The sequence below is a fragment of the Danio aesculapii genome, chromosome 7 (genome assembly GCF_903798145.1).
Source record: "Danio aesculapii chromosome 7, fDanAes4.1, whole genome shotgun sequence".
NCBI classification, from domain to species: Eukaryota; Metazoa; Chordata; class Actinopteri; order Cypriniformes; family Danionidae; genus Danio; species Danio aesculapii.
Window position 1 is genome coordinate 30432144 of NC_079441.1, and position 17597 is coordinate 30449740.

The 17597-nt window shown below is 34.6% G+C and overlaps 1 protein-coding gene across 2 annotated transcripts; it reads right to left on the reverse strand.

The window, feature by feature from the left end:
* Window positions 1-780: 780 nt before the first annotated feature.
* On the reverse strand, window positions 781-15394 carry LOC130232013 (protein lin-7 homolog C). Of its 2 annotated transcripts, none has more exons than XM_056461606.1 (5): window positions 15251-15394; window positions 14350-14468; window positions 8921-8992; window positions 5577-5786; window positions 781-4434 (listed from the first exon to the last, which is right to left on the reverse strand). In XM_056461606.1, exons 1-5 carry the CDS (start codon window positions 15285-15287, stop codon window positions 4267-4269), a joined length of 606 nt encoding a protein of 201 aa, XP_056317581.1. In that variant the 5' UTR covers window positions 15288-15394; the 3' UTR covers window positions 781-4266. The 2 variants fall into 2 exon arrangements, with proteins under 2 accessions (XP_056317581.1, XP_056317580.1); XM_056461605.1 differs by having other exon boundaries at window positions 8912-8992.
* Between the last annotated feature and the right edge of the window lie 2203 nt (window positions 15395-17597).

Below are 17597 nucleotides of genomic sequence, written 5' to 3' on the forward strand. Positions count from 1 at the left end.
TGGCAATCTGTTAAAGGCATTCTCTTCTCAGATAGGATGGGCCAACTTTGGCTTGCGGACCCTAGTTTGGGCATCTCTATTCTAAAGCTTAGAAAAATGTTTTAAACCCCCATTTTCGGATAAAAATATCCTTCAACAATATCCACTAACTTCAACCCTGGATGGACACGAAAAAAAAAACAGTCCGAGGAACCGCTGCAGGAACTCTTGAATGACACATCCATTCATTAATATAGTCAGCAAACCTATTTTTCTTCATTAACACGGTTCAAACTCCCCACACCTTGTCAGAAGGGGGATTGTTTTTATATTACATGTTATTAATAGATAAGGCTTTCAGTGTTTGACGGTCGGCTCAGTCTTAAAGATGCAACCCGAGACAGACGAAACACAGTCGATGACAACGCTGACAAGAAGCTAAATTGAGCTGACAAATCCCTTGACAGTGTGTTTACTAGTCTGTGACCGAGTGCTATCACATTACCACACAAAACCGATGTATGTGGATGGTGTGTTGTTTACAAATTCGGCGACTTAAGTTAATTGGGTTTTATATTAATTTCTGAAACAATATAATTGCTGATATTTACCTTCTGACGAAGTATTTCAGTTCTTTAAAATAAGACCGCGACTTCAAGTTATGACTGAGTAGTCCTGCAGCGCCCTCTAGTGTTCAGGCAAATTCGTACTAGTCTGGTTAATAACATTAACTCTCTTACTAGATGTTAGAAAAGGTTGCTCACACTCACGCACGTAAAGAAAAAAGCCAAGACAAAAAAATGATTTAAACCCACAGTATATTTAAACTCTGTATGCTCAAAACAAAAATCACTTTGATCAGCCTTTATACATCCACTTTAAAATGTAACAATACAGCAGGACAGAAATAATACAATTAAACAACAGGTTGTTAAAAACAGTCAAAACTACACTGAAAGAGCTCCCAGAAAGGATGCAAGTTTGGTCTTTTACTTGAATCACAGGGAAACATAAACGTTGTTAAGAAATCAAATGAAGCATTCCTGGCCAATAGTAATAATTAAAAAAAAGAATAGATTTTTTTTTTTATCAAAAAGGGGTAAAATATCAAAAGAAAACAGTTATAAAAATAGTTAATCAGCCCCCCGTGAAGAAATCTGAGTATTAATGGGAAATGAGTATCCCGATGATGAGGATGGCGAGAAACTGATCATGTCTTATTATTGCTCTTGTGATACATGATGCTTTTAAAATTCACGTTATTGTAGAAAGAAGCAACCTGAGCACCACAGAAAGAAAAATGGATCGTTTGATTCTTGAAGCTGCTTTTTTTTGTCAATAACACAAATGATTCCTTCATGCAAGACATCAGACCTCCCTTTTATCTCTCACCCCCGAAACACCTACGTATCTCGCAGCTCGGGGTGAGTCATGGGCCTCTATAATTAGACACGTTAAATATTTTATGAGAGACTGAGAAAAATAGACAGGTTTTTTTTCCCCCAAGCTTGTCAGACACTGAAAATACCTGCATTTGATGTTAAAAATACATTGTGTTACATTTTTTTAAACATGAAAATTAGTACAAAGAGACGCAGTGTTAAAGTAATCTGAATTTAACAATCATTTCACTTAAATCCTTCAAATACGCTAGAGGGATAGTTTAAGAAAACTGAAATTTTGCCGGTAATTTACTCACCTCATCCAAGATGTTCAGTAGTAAGTTAGACAAGATTTTTTAGATGAAACTGTGGTCCATTCATTCATAAAATGCACATCAATGCATACTGACACTGCAAGTCAAAAACCATACAGGTAAAACAAGATTCCTGATCAAAAATGAAGGTATGAAACAAAACCACTTGCCAGTGCTGTGCATTAACAGTATTAATGTTGCAAATAACATCCCGTTTTTTGCACAATCTGATCATTTCCTTTCCTAAGACATCAATGTTTTATCAGGAGGTAGAGGTTTTAATTATGTTTGGCCTGAATTATTTATTTTCTAATCTCTCAAATTGCTGGTGGAAGTTTCCTTGCATTTTTTTAAATGACCAATGTACACAGATTTCGCTAAAAATCTTCTTTAAAGGGATAGTTCACCCCATAATGAAAATGTACACAGCATTTACTGAAACCTCAAGTGGTTTCAAATCCATTTGAGTTGCTTTCTTTTGTTGAACAAAATGATTTTGGAAGTCACTGACATCCATAGTAGGAAATAAATGACATACCATGGAAGTCACATTCTTCAAACTCTCTAAATCTTTTTTTTTTTTGTCCAAGGCACTCGAAAAATGTGGAAAAAATATTAAAAAGCCTTTATTGACATGGCTATTATATTTAATATTTTTTTCCATATTTTTCGAGTGCCTTGGACTGATTTTTGCGGTTTATTCTGATGAATCCCACCGATGCATTATTTAATCTACCCCTGAGCACTTTTTGTTTGATTTTGGATTTTTATCTCTTTTTTGTATTTAACAGTAGAAAATGATTACAGAATATTTCTTTTCAATCCTTTTAACGTTGCTACCTACATCTTGGATGGCCTGAGGGGGTGACTAAATTAACCAATTTGTCATTTCTGTGTGAATGATCACTTTAAGTATTAAACAAAGGGGGACATCTGGAGAAAACCTGATAAACTACTGCCGAGCACCTCCAGATCTGCATCACTTTCCCCATAAATCCTAGACTCTGATATGGGTGAACGAATTGCTGACTTTTCAGGGGGGAAAACAAATGACTGATCAGGTTTAAAACAAAATGACAGCACCAATTTATATAAAAAAAAAATCACTTGAGCTTCATTTAGACATGTCTCATAGAATGAATATGTGTGACATTCATTTATGCATTCATTGCTGTTTTGCTAGCATTACGCTGAGTTGCTACCTCGTGATACGCTAATATAAACGTTTAAGAAAATTGATTCTGAACCATGACGATGCAGGTTTATACAATAATCAGCACGAACTGGGTGTAAAATATAGACCCAGAGCTGAAAGGCAAGTGCCACGTTATCATTCAGAACTAAATATGAAACTAACCTCCCCCTACAATCTTAACTTAGTGTTTCTGCTGAAGTGTTTAAAATAAAAACGCTTTACTTCTACAAATTAAAAACTAGAACGCATGCTTGACGAAGAGCTAGTGACTGCTTCATTCCGTTTCTGTGTTTTAAGGGGTATAAGCTACAAAAATGTTTCATTTTCATTCATTTTTCTGTTTATCCAACACCCAAACAGCGCCACAAGCATCTCCTCAGAACTGCTCTCCGGTTCAATGATTCATAAACACTCCATTCACGTATTTTCAATCAAAAGCAGACTGTTTAAATGGTGTAATCGTGACCGTATGTAACATGCTTTATGCCTCCAAATGAATCTAAACACACAGCCAACTGTCTCATTCATCTCTATTCTTGTTGACAAAAGCTGATTTGTTTACTCCACAAAGCTGATGCACCAATTACTGTAGATTTCACAGCGTTTTTCATCTGTATATTCATTAAGGATAAAAAAAAAGTGTCAGTTCTTAACTCTTTGTTTCTGCAATTGCTTGAGTTTGAAGCAAACAGCAGTTCAGAAAAGATGCTCATATCACCGATTTGCCATTTATCTATATCTCCAAACACATACTTAATGTATTACTAGTCAACTTTTCCTTCTTTCTTAGGGAAAGAGTGAGAAAAGTTAACTGGAAATGAGTACACCATTAACCCTTAACTCAATTATACACCATTCTTTCAATTTTCGGTGAAACGTTTACACTCATTTAGCATTTCGGTTGTGCTAGTGTTTACTCATTTTGTGCATGGACCATAAAACACAGCCTACGATGGGACACACTGAAGGCTGCAGCTGCAATTATTTTTTTAAAAGCTCTTGAGGCACTTTTTTTGGACATTTTCATTCAGATCACCTCAGGAGTTGAACATTGCAATGGTCCCCTTGCATATCTAACAAATCAACATCCCACGACTGTACATTCTTAGTAATGCACCATTACAGTGCACGTATGTGATGTCTACATGAAAACAGCCAGAGCCCGTTTCGTAGTGTTCATGCTATGAGAAAGAGGCGTGTGAAAAGACTGTTAAAAACGTTGAGGAGGTGAGGATTTAGAAAATTTCACAAAAAGGAGAGCCAAACATGTGGCTAATCCCTGGCTGGAGAAAGGGGGTGAGAAAGCGTGAACGAGGAAGACAGATGGCAGAAGATATACAGACAAATAGAAAAAGACAGAAAGAGAGTGGGGGGTGGGGGGGCACAGATGAGACCCCTACTTGGGGAAGTTGTTCTGTTGCCGGCGTTTGGCAGACCTCAACTTCTCAAAGCGTGACTCCATCTCTTCCAGGACTTTAGGTGTATACCGTACCACCAGTTTCACTGTGCCCTGAGCAGCCTTCAACAGCTCCACTGCTTTCTCGTGGTGCTCTCCTTCTACACTCTGAAAGACAAGAAATGCTTTTTGAGTTGGACATTATCAACATTTTTATTTTTTAAATGCCCATATCGCCACATAACTTGAATATAAGTTTAGTTTTTTTAATAATCTGAAACGTGCTGTGACTTGTACTTTAAAGCAGCTTACATAATGCAGTTTACATCAAATCTGAGTGTGTGCAAAGTGTTCACATTTAGATTTGTACAGCTTATTTCCAACATGCTGCTAGTTTCAGTTTCACTTTAACCCTTGGTGACACTTTATTTTGATGGTTCTTTGGTTGAATTTAAATTACACTGCATCTACATGCCAACTAATTCTTATTAGATTATAGGTAGACTGTTAGGCGGGGATTAGGGTTAGTGTAAGTTGACATGTACTTGCAAAGTTTCATATAGTCAGTTAAATATCTGTTGAAGGAGCAGTATCAACAGATATTAAGCAGACAGTCTACTAACACCCAAATGGACCATCAAAATAAAGTATTACCAAACCCTTTAATGGGGCGCTCTTAAATAGAAAATAAAGGTTGACCAATAACTTTGTTTAAATTATGTTCCTGACACCATTTATTTAAATGATCATTTTGTTTTGATGAATAAAAAGGTCAACCAGTCAAACATTTTACATAGTGAATGCCACAACAACTTCTTCATTTTATAAGCATTTACTCTTTTCTGTTTTGAATACTGTTATATTTAAAGGGTTTGTTGTGAAGTGAAGAGAACCTAATCCATGTCAATTGTGTGTAAATGTTTTGTTTGATTTACTTCCTTAGGAACGTATACAATTACATTTAGACAGCTATGTGCAACATAAGGTGTAAAGTACTTTCTTGAAAAAAATAACTGCATATAATTTAGTCTAACTGAAATCACACCAGTTTGGTTTTCATGTAAATTCCTTTATTTTTTCAATTCCATTTTTGTGATTTATTCTCAATTTTTTTCTATATAATTTTTCTAAATTATTCTATATTTTTTCTATTGCCAGTGAAACAAAAAAGAAATCAAAATTAGAGGAAGTACAGTACACGATTTGTTAATCTATAATAAAATAAATAAGTGAAATATTACAGATTATCTGCACCTGTGAACTCAGATAAAAGGTTAAATGTCAAGTACATTGGTCTGTTGTGTACATACCACTCCATTCACAGAAAGCAGCTGGTCTCCTCTCTTCAGGCCGCCGTGTCGATCAGCGATGCCTCCAGGAATGATGCGGGAGATGTAGATGGGCGAGTTTTGTTCCTTCCCACCCATTATGTTGAACCCCAGTCCCTCCTCTGTTTTTGGGAGCTCCACCACACGTGGGTGAGAATGACCCTCACTAGCTGCAAACGCAGCCACTGTAGCCTGTCGAAAAAGATGACAAGAAATTAACCACTTACGGGTAACAAAAAAACAACTTCTGCAAGGCATAGATATACCAAAACACACTATATTTATTATATATCAATGTCTCACAGTTCCTTAAAATATTATCAGAATTCAGTATTTTAACTCTTTTGAAAGCATGAAATCATATTAGAATGGGTTCTAAGGAATCAGGTCACAATAAAGAGTATATATATATATATATATATTCATTTTTTACAACAGTTTTTTACCTTTTATTCTGCAAGCAGGTTTGGTGAACAGACATTGTTTTCTAAATAAAATGCAGGTGAAAATAGCAACCTGCCTCAAATAAGTTGCTGATATATATTTAGGCCACACAGTCTTGTGCTAAAGAAGGCATTACAACCAAGCTAAGCCAATCAGATAATCAGATTGACTTCACTGTCTGTTAAGGTACAAGCAAAAATGGTTCACAGAATTTAATTCCTAGTAAAAGAAAGACCATTTTGATGACATATACTTCAAAAATTTCCTCTGCACAACCTCAATACATATTTGAGAGTATCTGTGCTATTGCAGTAATTGTTGTGGCTGAAGCTTGTTTAGTTTCTTTTCTTCACTAATTACAGCTGAGTATATGCCTGCAGCGCACTGATGCAGTTATTCAACATTACATAACCATTTAAACATCATCTTCACATCATTACATCGAATTTATAATTATTATCATGTAAAAGGGAGAAATAAAAAAATGTTAAGAGCTGAAGAGAGAAAATTTATGTTACTTCTGGACACTATTAACTGTAGCTGCTGTAAGTGAAGAGTGAAGGGCTGTCTGTAGACATGCACTGCTCGTCCTTAATGCTGAGAATGGACATGCTAGAAGAGCATCACAATTTACAATGTTTGACATACTGGAAGAAAACACAAACTCTAAACCAGGGGTGTCCAAACTCAGTCCTGGAGGGCCGGTGTCCTACAGATTTTAGCTCCAACTTGCCTCAACACACCTGCACAGATGTTTCTAGAAAGACTGGGAAGAGTTTGATTAGCTAGCCCAGGACTGTCTGATTGGGGTTGGGGCTAAACTTTGCAGGACACCGGCCCTCCAGGACCGAGTTTGGGCACCCCAGCTCTAAACACTGAAATATGTTAATATGAATCTCCAACTGAAACTGACAGTCAGAAGCAAAATTATTTTATTAAACAAAAACTAAAATTAAAACATTAATAAATAATCTTTTCCTTATCTACCCAAAAAATGTAAACTAGGCATGTACATCTACATGTATGACAGTTAAAAAGAATCATTTTTATTTTATTTATTTAAGCTGCATTTGTGTGGTTTTGACTTAAGTATTTGTTCATACAATTCATCATATCATTTTCTTTTTGGCTTAGTCCCTTTATTAATCAGGGGTTGCTACAGTGGAATGAACCACCAACTTATCGTACATGCACTTCGACCAATTTAGCTTATTCAATTCACCTGTACTGCATGTCTTTGGACTGTGGGGGAAACCCACGCGAACACAGGGAGTTCATACAATTATTTTATATTTATTTCTATGATGTCTGCACAAGATTTAAAGCTGTGCAAACACAAATCTTGCTTTGGTCAACACTGGAAGTGCCCTTTTAACTGAAAAAATGTTTTTAAACTGAAACTAAATATATAAATATATAAAAACAAATAGAAATATGTTCAGAAAAAAAAAAAAACTAAAACATTAATGAACCAAACTAAAACTAAATTTACAGCAACTTTAAATATAGTACTGAAATAAAAACTCCAAAACTACAATAACCTTGGTCAGCAAAAAGTACTTTTCTTTGTAGTGCCATAACATTTTTCTAAGTGCAGCATTCCAAATGTATCAGTAACCACGGAATCTACAGTACACAGTAAAAATTATCTGTTAATTAACAGTTTCTGTATTTTGTGATTCTCAAGCTTTTTCGGTTTATTTTATGGTTGTGAATTTCCTGTTGGACCTTGATCTCTTCTCTGTTGACTTTTAAAGTTGAAAATTCAACTCTATAGTTTAACAAAGTGACTTTTATTGACATTTAAGCAGTTTGAAATAATGTGACGCATAAGAAATAATATATAGAGAAATAAGTCTATAAAATAACAGAAAACGTACTGCCAGTTTATTTAAAAGGTTTTTGTAGCGTAATATACAACATCAGCAACGCAGACAATATATCACTTTGAATTGTTAAAAATGTTCATAAAAGCTACTTCGTTAAACTTTAAAGCATAACATAACAAAATTAGGTTGAAATTTCCCAAAGCTAGTCAGAAAATACTGTTTTACTTTCATTTTTGAAATGATACAATTCACTTACAAATTTCAAGCGCCAGAGATACAATTTGTTTAACGTAAGAGTTAGGGCTGCACGATATTGGAAAAAAATCTAGCGTTACGATATATATTGCAATCTAAATACAATTTCACCAGATAACTTGAATCTTTGTTTCGAAAGAAGTTATAATGTTAGATCGATTGGGATGACTCTGCAGTGGGAGTGCATATCTGTGAGTATTTTCATGCATAACAATATATAAATGCAGTCAAGAAAAAGATACAAATGAAATAAAGTGTTTTATCATATCCCGAGTCTAAGAGTATTCAAGTACAGTAACTGAATGATAAAAATTATTCAATAACATTAAAGTTACAAATGGTCCCATTTCTTATGTCTAAATGCTTTTAAGATTATTATACAATCACAGACATCAAAAACACATGCAAACGATTAATTATAATCCAGACTCAACATTGCGTATGCTCACGATGTGACTATTGCGATTGATCTCATTGCGATAGCAATGCTGAAATGATATGTTGTGCAGCCCTAGTAAGAGTTATACGATGTTGTGTCTTGTATAAAAACAAACAAATAAAAAACAAAGAAACAAACCAACAAACGCACCACTAAGGACTGCTGGCCCACACCATCTACAAAGAAGAGCTCATATTTACTAAATTTAAACCCAGGTTGAGACAAACACAATTCACACTAATGTCTTAAATTGTAGTTTCCCACATTTAGACTAAACTTGCACGCATTAATGTTGCAAATGAATAACAAATATACATTTTTATGCTCTGAGAAGGAATAGAGTTGTCTACCTGACTTACCTTTGCTGTTGCGTTCGCCCTCACCTCAGGGCTGCTGTTTATGTCCACCGTCTCATACACATGCTCGTATACCTGACAAACACACAGAAAGCACACAAATGCAGTATGAATACAAACTCTGTGGTCTTGTTCTGTAAACCCATCCAGGCAAACAAACACCGACATACAATTTAAACCAGATTTCCAGAACCTCAGGCAGTTTCCCAGATCCATCTCAGTTCAGCTACAAACTAAATTACTTGTGAATCGTAATTCAACCTTAACAAGCCATTTAAGTCTGTCACATTAGTCTGTATCTGATCTTCAATGGACAGCCACCATTAACGGTGCAACTGTGTCCTAGACCGTAATCTGTGACTGGAAAGCCACACCATTAGGAGGATACTGTATCAAATCAATCTCTTTACATGGCTCGCTCTTGATGCTTTAGCACATGTTTAGCACATCGTTATTCCATCTTGCATTCAGGGCCATCATTATACGTCCACCCACAAGCCTCAGTGTTCAACCAAAATGTGTGTGTTTATCTGAGAATCAAGAAAATATTCAGAGTGAAGTGTAAATGGTTAAGAAACACAGCTCTTGAGTTACTAATAAAGCACTTTACACATCTATCAAAAAAAGTACAGCACTTTACTCGAGCACCATCACATGCAACAGAAAAACAAGCTTTTCAGGAGAAACGTCATGGGTGACCTTGGAGCCTCAACACATGCAAAATATAGACAGTTTTGTTCATCCAGAGGTCAGGTTTAATAAGACTGTGTAGGCACAGATATAAGCGATAATGTAACACTTTTAGCGTTTCAGTGAATTATGATGCATTTTCAAGACTCACTCAATAGTGTGGAGAAAAAAAATGGTTGTAAAGCGTGTAAAGAGCCTAAAACCCATTTAATAAAAGTACATGTGTGTAACTGAACTTTAAAAGTGACTATAATACTAAAATGTTTAGTTTATACATAAATACTTGGTACTAATTAGTCAGTATTAGAGATCATGTTAATTTATTAGTATAAGTCATCTGGGATCAGTTACTCAAACATGCATTAAATTAACCAAAAGCTAAAATAAAGAAATGTTTCATTTGAATTTAAAATAATTTTCTAAATTATTTTATTAGTTTTCAAGAAGACAAAAGCTTCCACCATAGATAACAGTAAGACAGGCTACTTCAGCAGTAAATTAATATATTTGATTAATTCCTGAGGAATCACAGACAACTGAAAATTCAGCGTTGTATCCCAATATTTAACTAGATTTTTCTCAACCATGTTACTGGAGGACCACCAGCTCATTTTCCATAGGTGCATCTAAAATCACATACTTCTACTCTAAAATGCACTATTCTACACCTTTTTGTAGATTAAATGATGCAAGTAGTGCATTCACACTGAAAACTCTAAAAAATAATAAGTGCACTTTAATAACCCGGATGATGCACTTATTCAACCGGTAAAATTAAATGTGGGATGCTGGACACTTCATGCACTCAACTATGCTCACGTAGCAGAAAGGGCTGAGCTTTCGGGCGCACATGTTGAATTACTTTTTTTTTGGATTGTAAAAAGCAAAAATTTTCCTACGAGAGTGATTATACCGCCTGCCGATGGTGAATGTGGTTATACTCGTGGCAGGTATTATTTGGCAGTTTGGACATTTATTTCACTAATTTGGCAACTGTCAAACATCATCAGGGAAACGATTTGAATTTCCCTGTCCAGTGTTCCATTTGGGATGACACTACATACATATGTATGCATGCATACATATGCTATTGAGTGTGTACGTGCATAAGTGCATAGTGTGCCATTTGGGACGCAGCTCACATCTCCAACCAAACACACCTAAATCAGATCATCAGCCTATTAGCAGAGACTGAAGCTGCATCCGAAATCGCATACTTCCATACTATATAGTATAATAAAAACAGTATGAGTAGTATGTCCAAATTCATAGAATTTGAAAACAGTTTGTGAGAAGTACCCAGATAACCTGCTACTTCCGCCAAGATTCTGAAATGCGCATATGATGGCGGTTTTGTTAACTCATTATGCACTGCAAGTATTCATGAATTGGAGTGAAGTGACGCAATTGACATGGGTAGGTCACGTGATGATGACAAAATGGCGAAATGCAGCCATTCATACTACAAACATTTATACTGTACAGAACATACTTTTCTAATGGCCGAGTAGTACATTTAAATTCAAATGCAGTACCTACTGAGTAGTAGGCGATTTTAGACAGCCTAAAAGACCTGTAATGGGTGTGGCAGATAAAGGAGACATCCAAAACATGCAGTGTTGGTGGTCCACCAGGAAAGTGGTTGAGAAACACTGTTTTAAATTATATTATTGGAAACCAATTAAAAAAAAATAAATAAAATAAAAAACTCAAACAGACAGTATTCAAGTTTTCTTCAAAAAACACATACACAAAGTAATATTACTGACCCAAACATTTAAAAGCTTATTCCTAAAAATGGCAGTGATTTCATACCATTATTTTTATACTTGTATCAGCATTTTTTTCAAAATGCATATTTTAATGTTGTTATGCCTTAAATCATTTTTAAAACAAACAAAAAAAACATTTTGTGACATTTATCACAAAGCCATAACATGGAACTACTCATCAGATGATAAATAAATAATAATATTACCATGTTATTACTAAGAATGACATGCTGAAAGGTGAAAATGCAGTTTATAACTGAACAATCATTTAAGATGAGTGCCGAGACCACATTTACGCTTTTAACAGAACCTTTATCGAAGCTAATCTTTCCTTCAGAAACCTCTGCTTTATTACAGGCTCTCAGGCAAAGCAAAGCACAGCCTCTCTGCAGCGAGCATCACTTGTGCTGAGAGTTCAGAGTCTTCAGTGAGCACGACAGATGACCAAGCAGCAGGGAGGAGACGAGTCAAGTGCCAACAGTCTTAGATTCACTACATGGGCAACAGAACACTAGTTTTATGCCCAGTCTGAAACAGACAAATGGATTGATGCTATTTGTGGACATCAGAATCAATATCCAGTATCCAGTCCTTCTGCACAACAATAACTACGCATGTACTATACTAATGAGCACTTTGTCATAAGCATTAGCGATGAGAGCAATTTCAGACATAACGACCGCTTGCGTAAATAAGCTGAGTACTTGGGCGGAAAAAAAGGGGGGCGGGGGAAGAGCTTGTGAGGATGAAACAACTTCCGCCTGCTCAATTTTTTTTGTATTGTTAATCTGTCATTCTTTGGTACCTGCATCACACATTACTGTTTTTTTTTCTTTCCTCAGCATCACACGGTGGGTCTCATTCACCAATAATGCCTCAGTGGATTACATACAATAGAAGTTCTCACCAAAACTTAATTTGGACATCAATTTGTAATCCCTTTTTATGATGTTAATGAATTGGGTGTACTTTAAAAACAGCAGCTGCATGCCCAGAGTCATTTGCATAAAACACAGACAAATATCCATAGGGCTTTATGCACAACTTTTCTTTTATAAGCATAAGCCACTCTAAGCTAACATATGATGCTTTCTAAAAACTCACCTATAATAACCTGTTAAGATGCTATAAATATATTTTATGCAGATCTCTGATAAGTTACACTGGAATATCAGACGCATTTTCAAATTTAATTCAGGAACGATGTAAACAGACTGCCAGTAACCCTGAATCAAATACACACATTTTATTATTTCATTATAACATGCTCATTACATAAATAAATATTTACAGTATAATTAGAGAATTATTATAATTTAATGAATAATTAGAGGTATTCATTATAAACATTATTTATAGGGATGCTCCGATCGATCGGCCAGAGATCTGTATCGGCCATTTATCACATTTAATAACTCGATCGGTACTCGCTGAGCTGGCCGATCTCATGAACCGATCGCAAGTGTTTGTGTAAGTTGGAGACGAGTAAAAGATTTGAATGACCTTGCATGTATTTAGGCCTTTTTACATATAAAAACTGAAAGTTCTGTGCTTTTGACAATATTAAGTTCACTAAAACCTGTCTGGAAATATTGCATAAATATATAATTTTTTAACATGAATATTTATTAATATAACTTCTTGTAATACACTTACTGCAATAAACAGTGATGTATATGCCTATTTCCTTTTAGTAAAGAAGTATTGGATTTATAGGTGTGGATTTTAACTTCTTATGCATCAAATATGCGCTCCTATCTTTTTCCTTACTGAGACATGTTGAATTCTTCCTCCATCATTTGCGTCCAAATTGCATTGTATGTTATTTTTCTTACCAATTTTTTTTAATGTTTTATCAATTATTTTGTATGAATTCTGACCATGACATGTTCACACCTAAAAGGCTATAAGAGACATGTTTAAGGGATTATATGCAGCATCCTTAATTTATTCTCTGAGGTAAGGTGAGCTCTCCACTTAAGTACCATACGTAAAAGTAAAAATGTGCTTAATGTATTGTGAAGCTTCAAGCATCAGAATTGGTATTCTGTATCAGCCAATCACCATCATAAAGAATCGATACTTGGTATCGGTTGCAAAAATCTTGATCGGAGCATCCCTAATTATTTATTACCTTAACTAGTGGTGTGTGGGAAAGGAAATAAAAGTGTGTCCATGTTTTGCTTGCTTGTTGTAAATTGCTTGTTGATAATTGACTTTAGTACAAATGCATTCAATTATGATTTACTTATTGCGTGCATATGCAGATTTGTACACATATATCTTTAAGTACACATGCTAAAAAGAATAGGACCTAGGGTGTTAGATTTAAATATAGTGTAACATTTTTTCTTATGAGGATCAGTTCTGACTTTCAACTAGAAGCTTATTAGCCTGCTAACCGACTGTTTATCAGTACTGATAAAGCATGCGTTAATGTCTTTTTCTTCATGGCCAGATTTAATTACATTTATGAAGGTGCTATAAACTGAATTACAATATCTGTAGTAATTAGAAAATGCCCTCATATTTTGTAGATAAAACTTAAGAATTGAATTCAATTCATGAATACTGTATAATCTTTTTGATATGACTTAAATGCACAAGTCTTGTTGTTTCAACTCGTAAGAAAATGCCTCAGTAAATCACTAAATTAAAAATCAAAGGTTTTGGAGTTAAAAAAAATAAGATGTGAAAAACTAATATGAAATTAAATGATTTTATTGCCTCACTTCTTATTAGTAAAATATATAATAGTCAAAACAGTGCTGTAAAGAACTATTATTACAGCTAAAAATCACACTTCTGCTGCTACGTCTGCTGTCATAATTAACAGATTAGTTAAGGTTCATTCGTAGCACAAAAAAGGTAAACAAGGCAAAAACAATCACCAGTTTTTCAACCTACAAAATGATTTAGAAGACATTTAAATTTAATTTGAAAGCATGAATGTGATGTTGAAACACTTACTTCCCTTACGGCCTTGCAGAACTCGCTCTGCAAAACCCTCTGAAGGGCCTGCAGCTTCTGGGGTGGCACTTCCCCTGTTCTCTGGAGCTTGTCCAGCAGCTCAATGGCACGAGATATGTCTGTAGAACAACATATGTAAGACCATGGATAATCATTTGAATCATGCCATCTGGAGATGTTGTCTGTGGCTAAACAGCTATTCCTAATAAATACCACACGGACATTGACCACGAATAACAAACTCTTTCTTTATGACAAATATTATTGTTGTTATTATTACTGAGACATTTTTCATGTACTAGTACATAATGTACCTATAGCTAAAAGAAATAATGTTTGTAAATAAAAACTAAATAACTTAAGGACGAAATAATTTACTAATATTATGCTACTTATCAGTTTCTTCACTTTTGCACGTTATTAGTTCTTCATTTATATAGCTAAATCAGTGTTTTTGCTAATCTACTAGCCTAAGTTACCTCTACACTGTATTAAACCTGCAGTTAAACTCAAAATAAGATGCTGACTATCAGGGCGTCACTGAAAGACTTTACTAACCTCTAGAAATAATCAGATACTCTGATCTCTGACCTGAAGTGCCCATGCTAACAGAGCTCACAAAAGATTAACGCTTTTGACAGTTAGCCTCGTGTTTTCCTTTCATTGAACGTAAACTCGCAGCTTTAACGACATAACAAATTTCCCTATTTCACATTGTATAAGTTTTGTAAACGTAGTTTAGTTTATTGAATAACGTATATGATCTCAAACAGTAAATAGATGCTATCTCTCTGTCGAGCACTAATCCATCCTCACGAAGTGACAGCGGGAGAACAAAAAGCGTGATTTACACAACACCGCGTTTCACATTCGGCAGAAAGTGTCTCGGCGAGCGGCTTACCTCTTTCCAGACGAACAGGTTCTCCTAAAGAGGCCATTATAGCCCTGGTTGTTGAGTTTGCGTTTGGCGAAAGCTCCAGATTTGCGTCTCGGCTGCTGTGTTTGTTGCTGTTAGCTTGCTGAGCTTAAGCGCTGTGGCTAATGCACCGAGATTACGGATGAGTCAAGAGCGTCATTGCTGCGTTACGTTTGCGCAGACACTTTGCATACCATAACAAATTGACTTCATTAATGTTTTTTTTCAATGAAATGTTAATACATTATATATTTTTAATATTCAACAACATATTTAAACACTGCTCGACGTGATATTTCGTTCAGGACATCGGGTTTGACTGTATAAATTATTATAATTCAGATATTAGACACGTGTAATAGGGCTATTTACTGTCAGTAATATCTTAAGAAAACAATGTTATGGTAGCTGTACAATGATATGTGATCAACAACAGAATCCACAATTGGATGATGAATTAGCCAATCAGAATCCAAGAGCAGAAATATTTTCATACATTTTAAACTATATGAGTTTATAGTTTATTCTAGGAATAAACTGATATATGATGATCAAAAAGTTTTTCACTTTAGCCTATAGGTGTTTAGGCTATTTAACAATTCTTTAGGCTATTGTTAGGTTATTTAGACATCAGATAATACATTTAAATAACAATGTTATCACTTTACTATCAAGAAATATATGACAGATTTTTCATTGTTGGTTCCGTTATTTACATGAAATATATTTTACTTTTATATTATTTAAATCAAAAATATTTGTTGCTGATGCTAAAAAAATAATGTTAATTAAGATTAATTAATGCTTCAGAAGTGTTTATTTTGTTAAAGTAATTAACTAATGCTAAAACATTTTTTTAAAACAATTTTTCTTATTAAGAAACACTATTTATAAAAGATTAATCTACATATATATGACATATATCTACATATATATAACTTTGAAATATAAAATCTTCATAACCAAACGGCAGTTTTTTTTTTAATCAAGCAAAAATAATTGTTGTACTTTACTTATATACAGCTGAAGTCAGAATTATTAGCCCCCCTTTGAATTTTATTTTCTTTTTTAAATATTTTCCAAATGATGTTTTAACAAAGCAATAAAATTTTCACAGTATGTCTAATAATGTTTTTTTCTTCTGGAGAAAGTCTTATTTGTTTTATTTTGGCTAGAATAAAAGCAGTTTTTAATTTTTTTAAAAATTATTTTAAGATCAAAATTATTAGCCCCCTTAAGCTATAATTTTTTTTTCTGGTAGTCTACAGAACAAACCATCATTATACAATAACTTGCCTAATTACCCTAACCTGCCTAGTTAACCTAATTAACCTAGTTAAGCCTTTAAATGTCACTTTAAGCTGTATAGAAGTGTCTTGAAAAATATCTAGTCAAATATTATTTACTGTCATCATGGCAAATATAAAATAAATCAGTTATTAGAAATGAGTTATTAAAACTATTATGTTTAGAAATGTGTTGAAAAAAATCTCTCTGTTAAACAGAAATTGGGGAAAAAACAAACACGGGGGCTAATAACTCAGGGGGGCTAATAATTCTTACTTCAACTGTATATATGTATATATATATATATATATATGTGTGTGTGTGTGTGTGTGTTTACTTTTTCCATATTCTCATTTTTTATTTGGACTGCCTTGCTAAAACAGTGATTTTATGAGTATACTTGCTGGTATTGTGGTAAGAGAAACAGAGAATAGAGTGGCCTACTTCTGTAGCAAATGGGACAGGGCCCTGCTGGGTCTTACCAAGGACTACTTTGAACTGGGGAAAATTTGATCCTCACAAAAATAACTCAGTCATGCAAGTTGTTTCTCAGATAAAATGCACTAGAAGAATGTTTTATTGTCCCTTTCTTTATCTAGTCCAGTTATTATTGCTTTATATTTTGCAGCCTCATATTTGTCTTAATAAGGTTAAGCAAACACTCATTAAGCCATGCTGATAGCTATTATTATGCTTTCATATCAGTATCCTTCCATACACAAGTTTGATTTGATTGTTGTTTCTGAGGATGCACTTATGATCAGTTTTGCTTTTCCGCCTGAGCATCCTTTATGGCCCTGCCCACGTACTCATGATGCAGTGAGATACTTACCATGAACAGATGAAACTCCTCCCTTATCTGTGGCAGTGTATCAGTGTCAGACAGATTTCTGTTCAGTTGTCTGATAACAACCTTTGAAGGAAAGCAGGTTTGTGTATAGGTCTGTGTCTGTGTTCAGGTGTATCAGATATCACGCAGAGTGCATTGGAGCGTTGACTCCATTGATCTATCCTACAGACAAAAGAAAATCCTAATCTCTTAGTG

Coding starts and splice junctions, on each gene's coding strand:
- LOC130232013 (XM_056461605.1), bottom strand. CDS start 15,287: ATGGCCTCTTTAGGAGAACCTGTTCGTCTGGAAAGAG. Junction 14,469..15,250: donor ACCTGTTCGTCTGGAAAGAG/GTAAGCCGCTCG, acceptor GTTGTTCTACAG/ACATATCTCGTGCCATTGAG. Junction 8,993..14,349: donor TCTGCAAGGCCGTAAGGGAA/GTAAGTGTTTCA, acceptor TGTGTTTGTCAG/GTATACGAGCATGTGTATGA.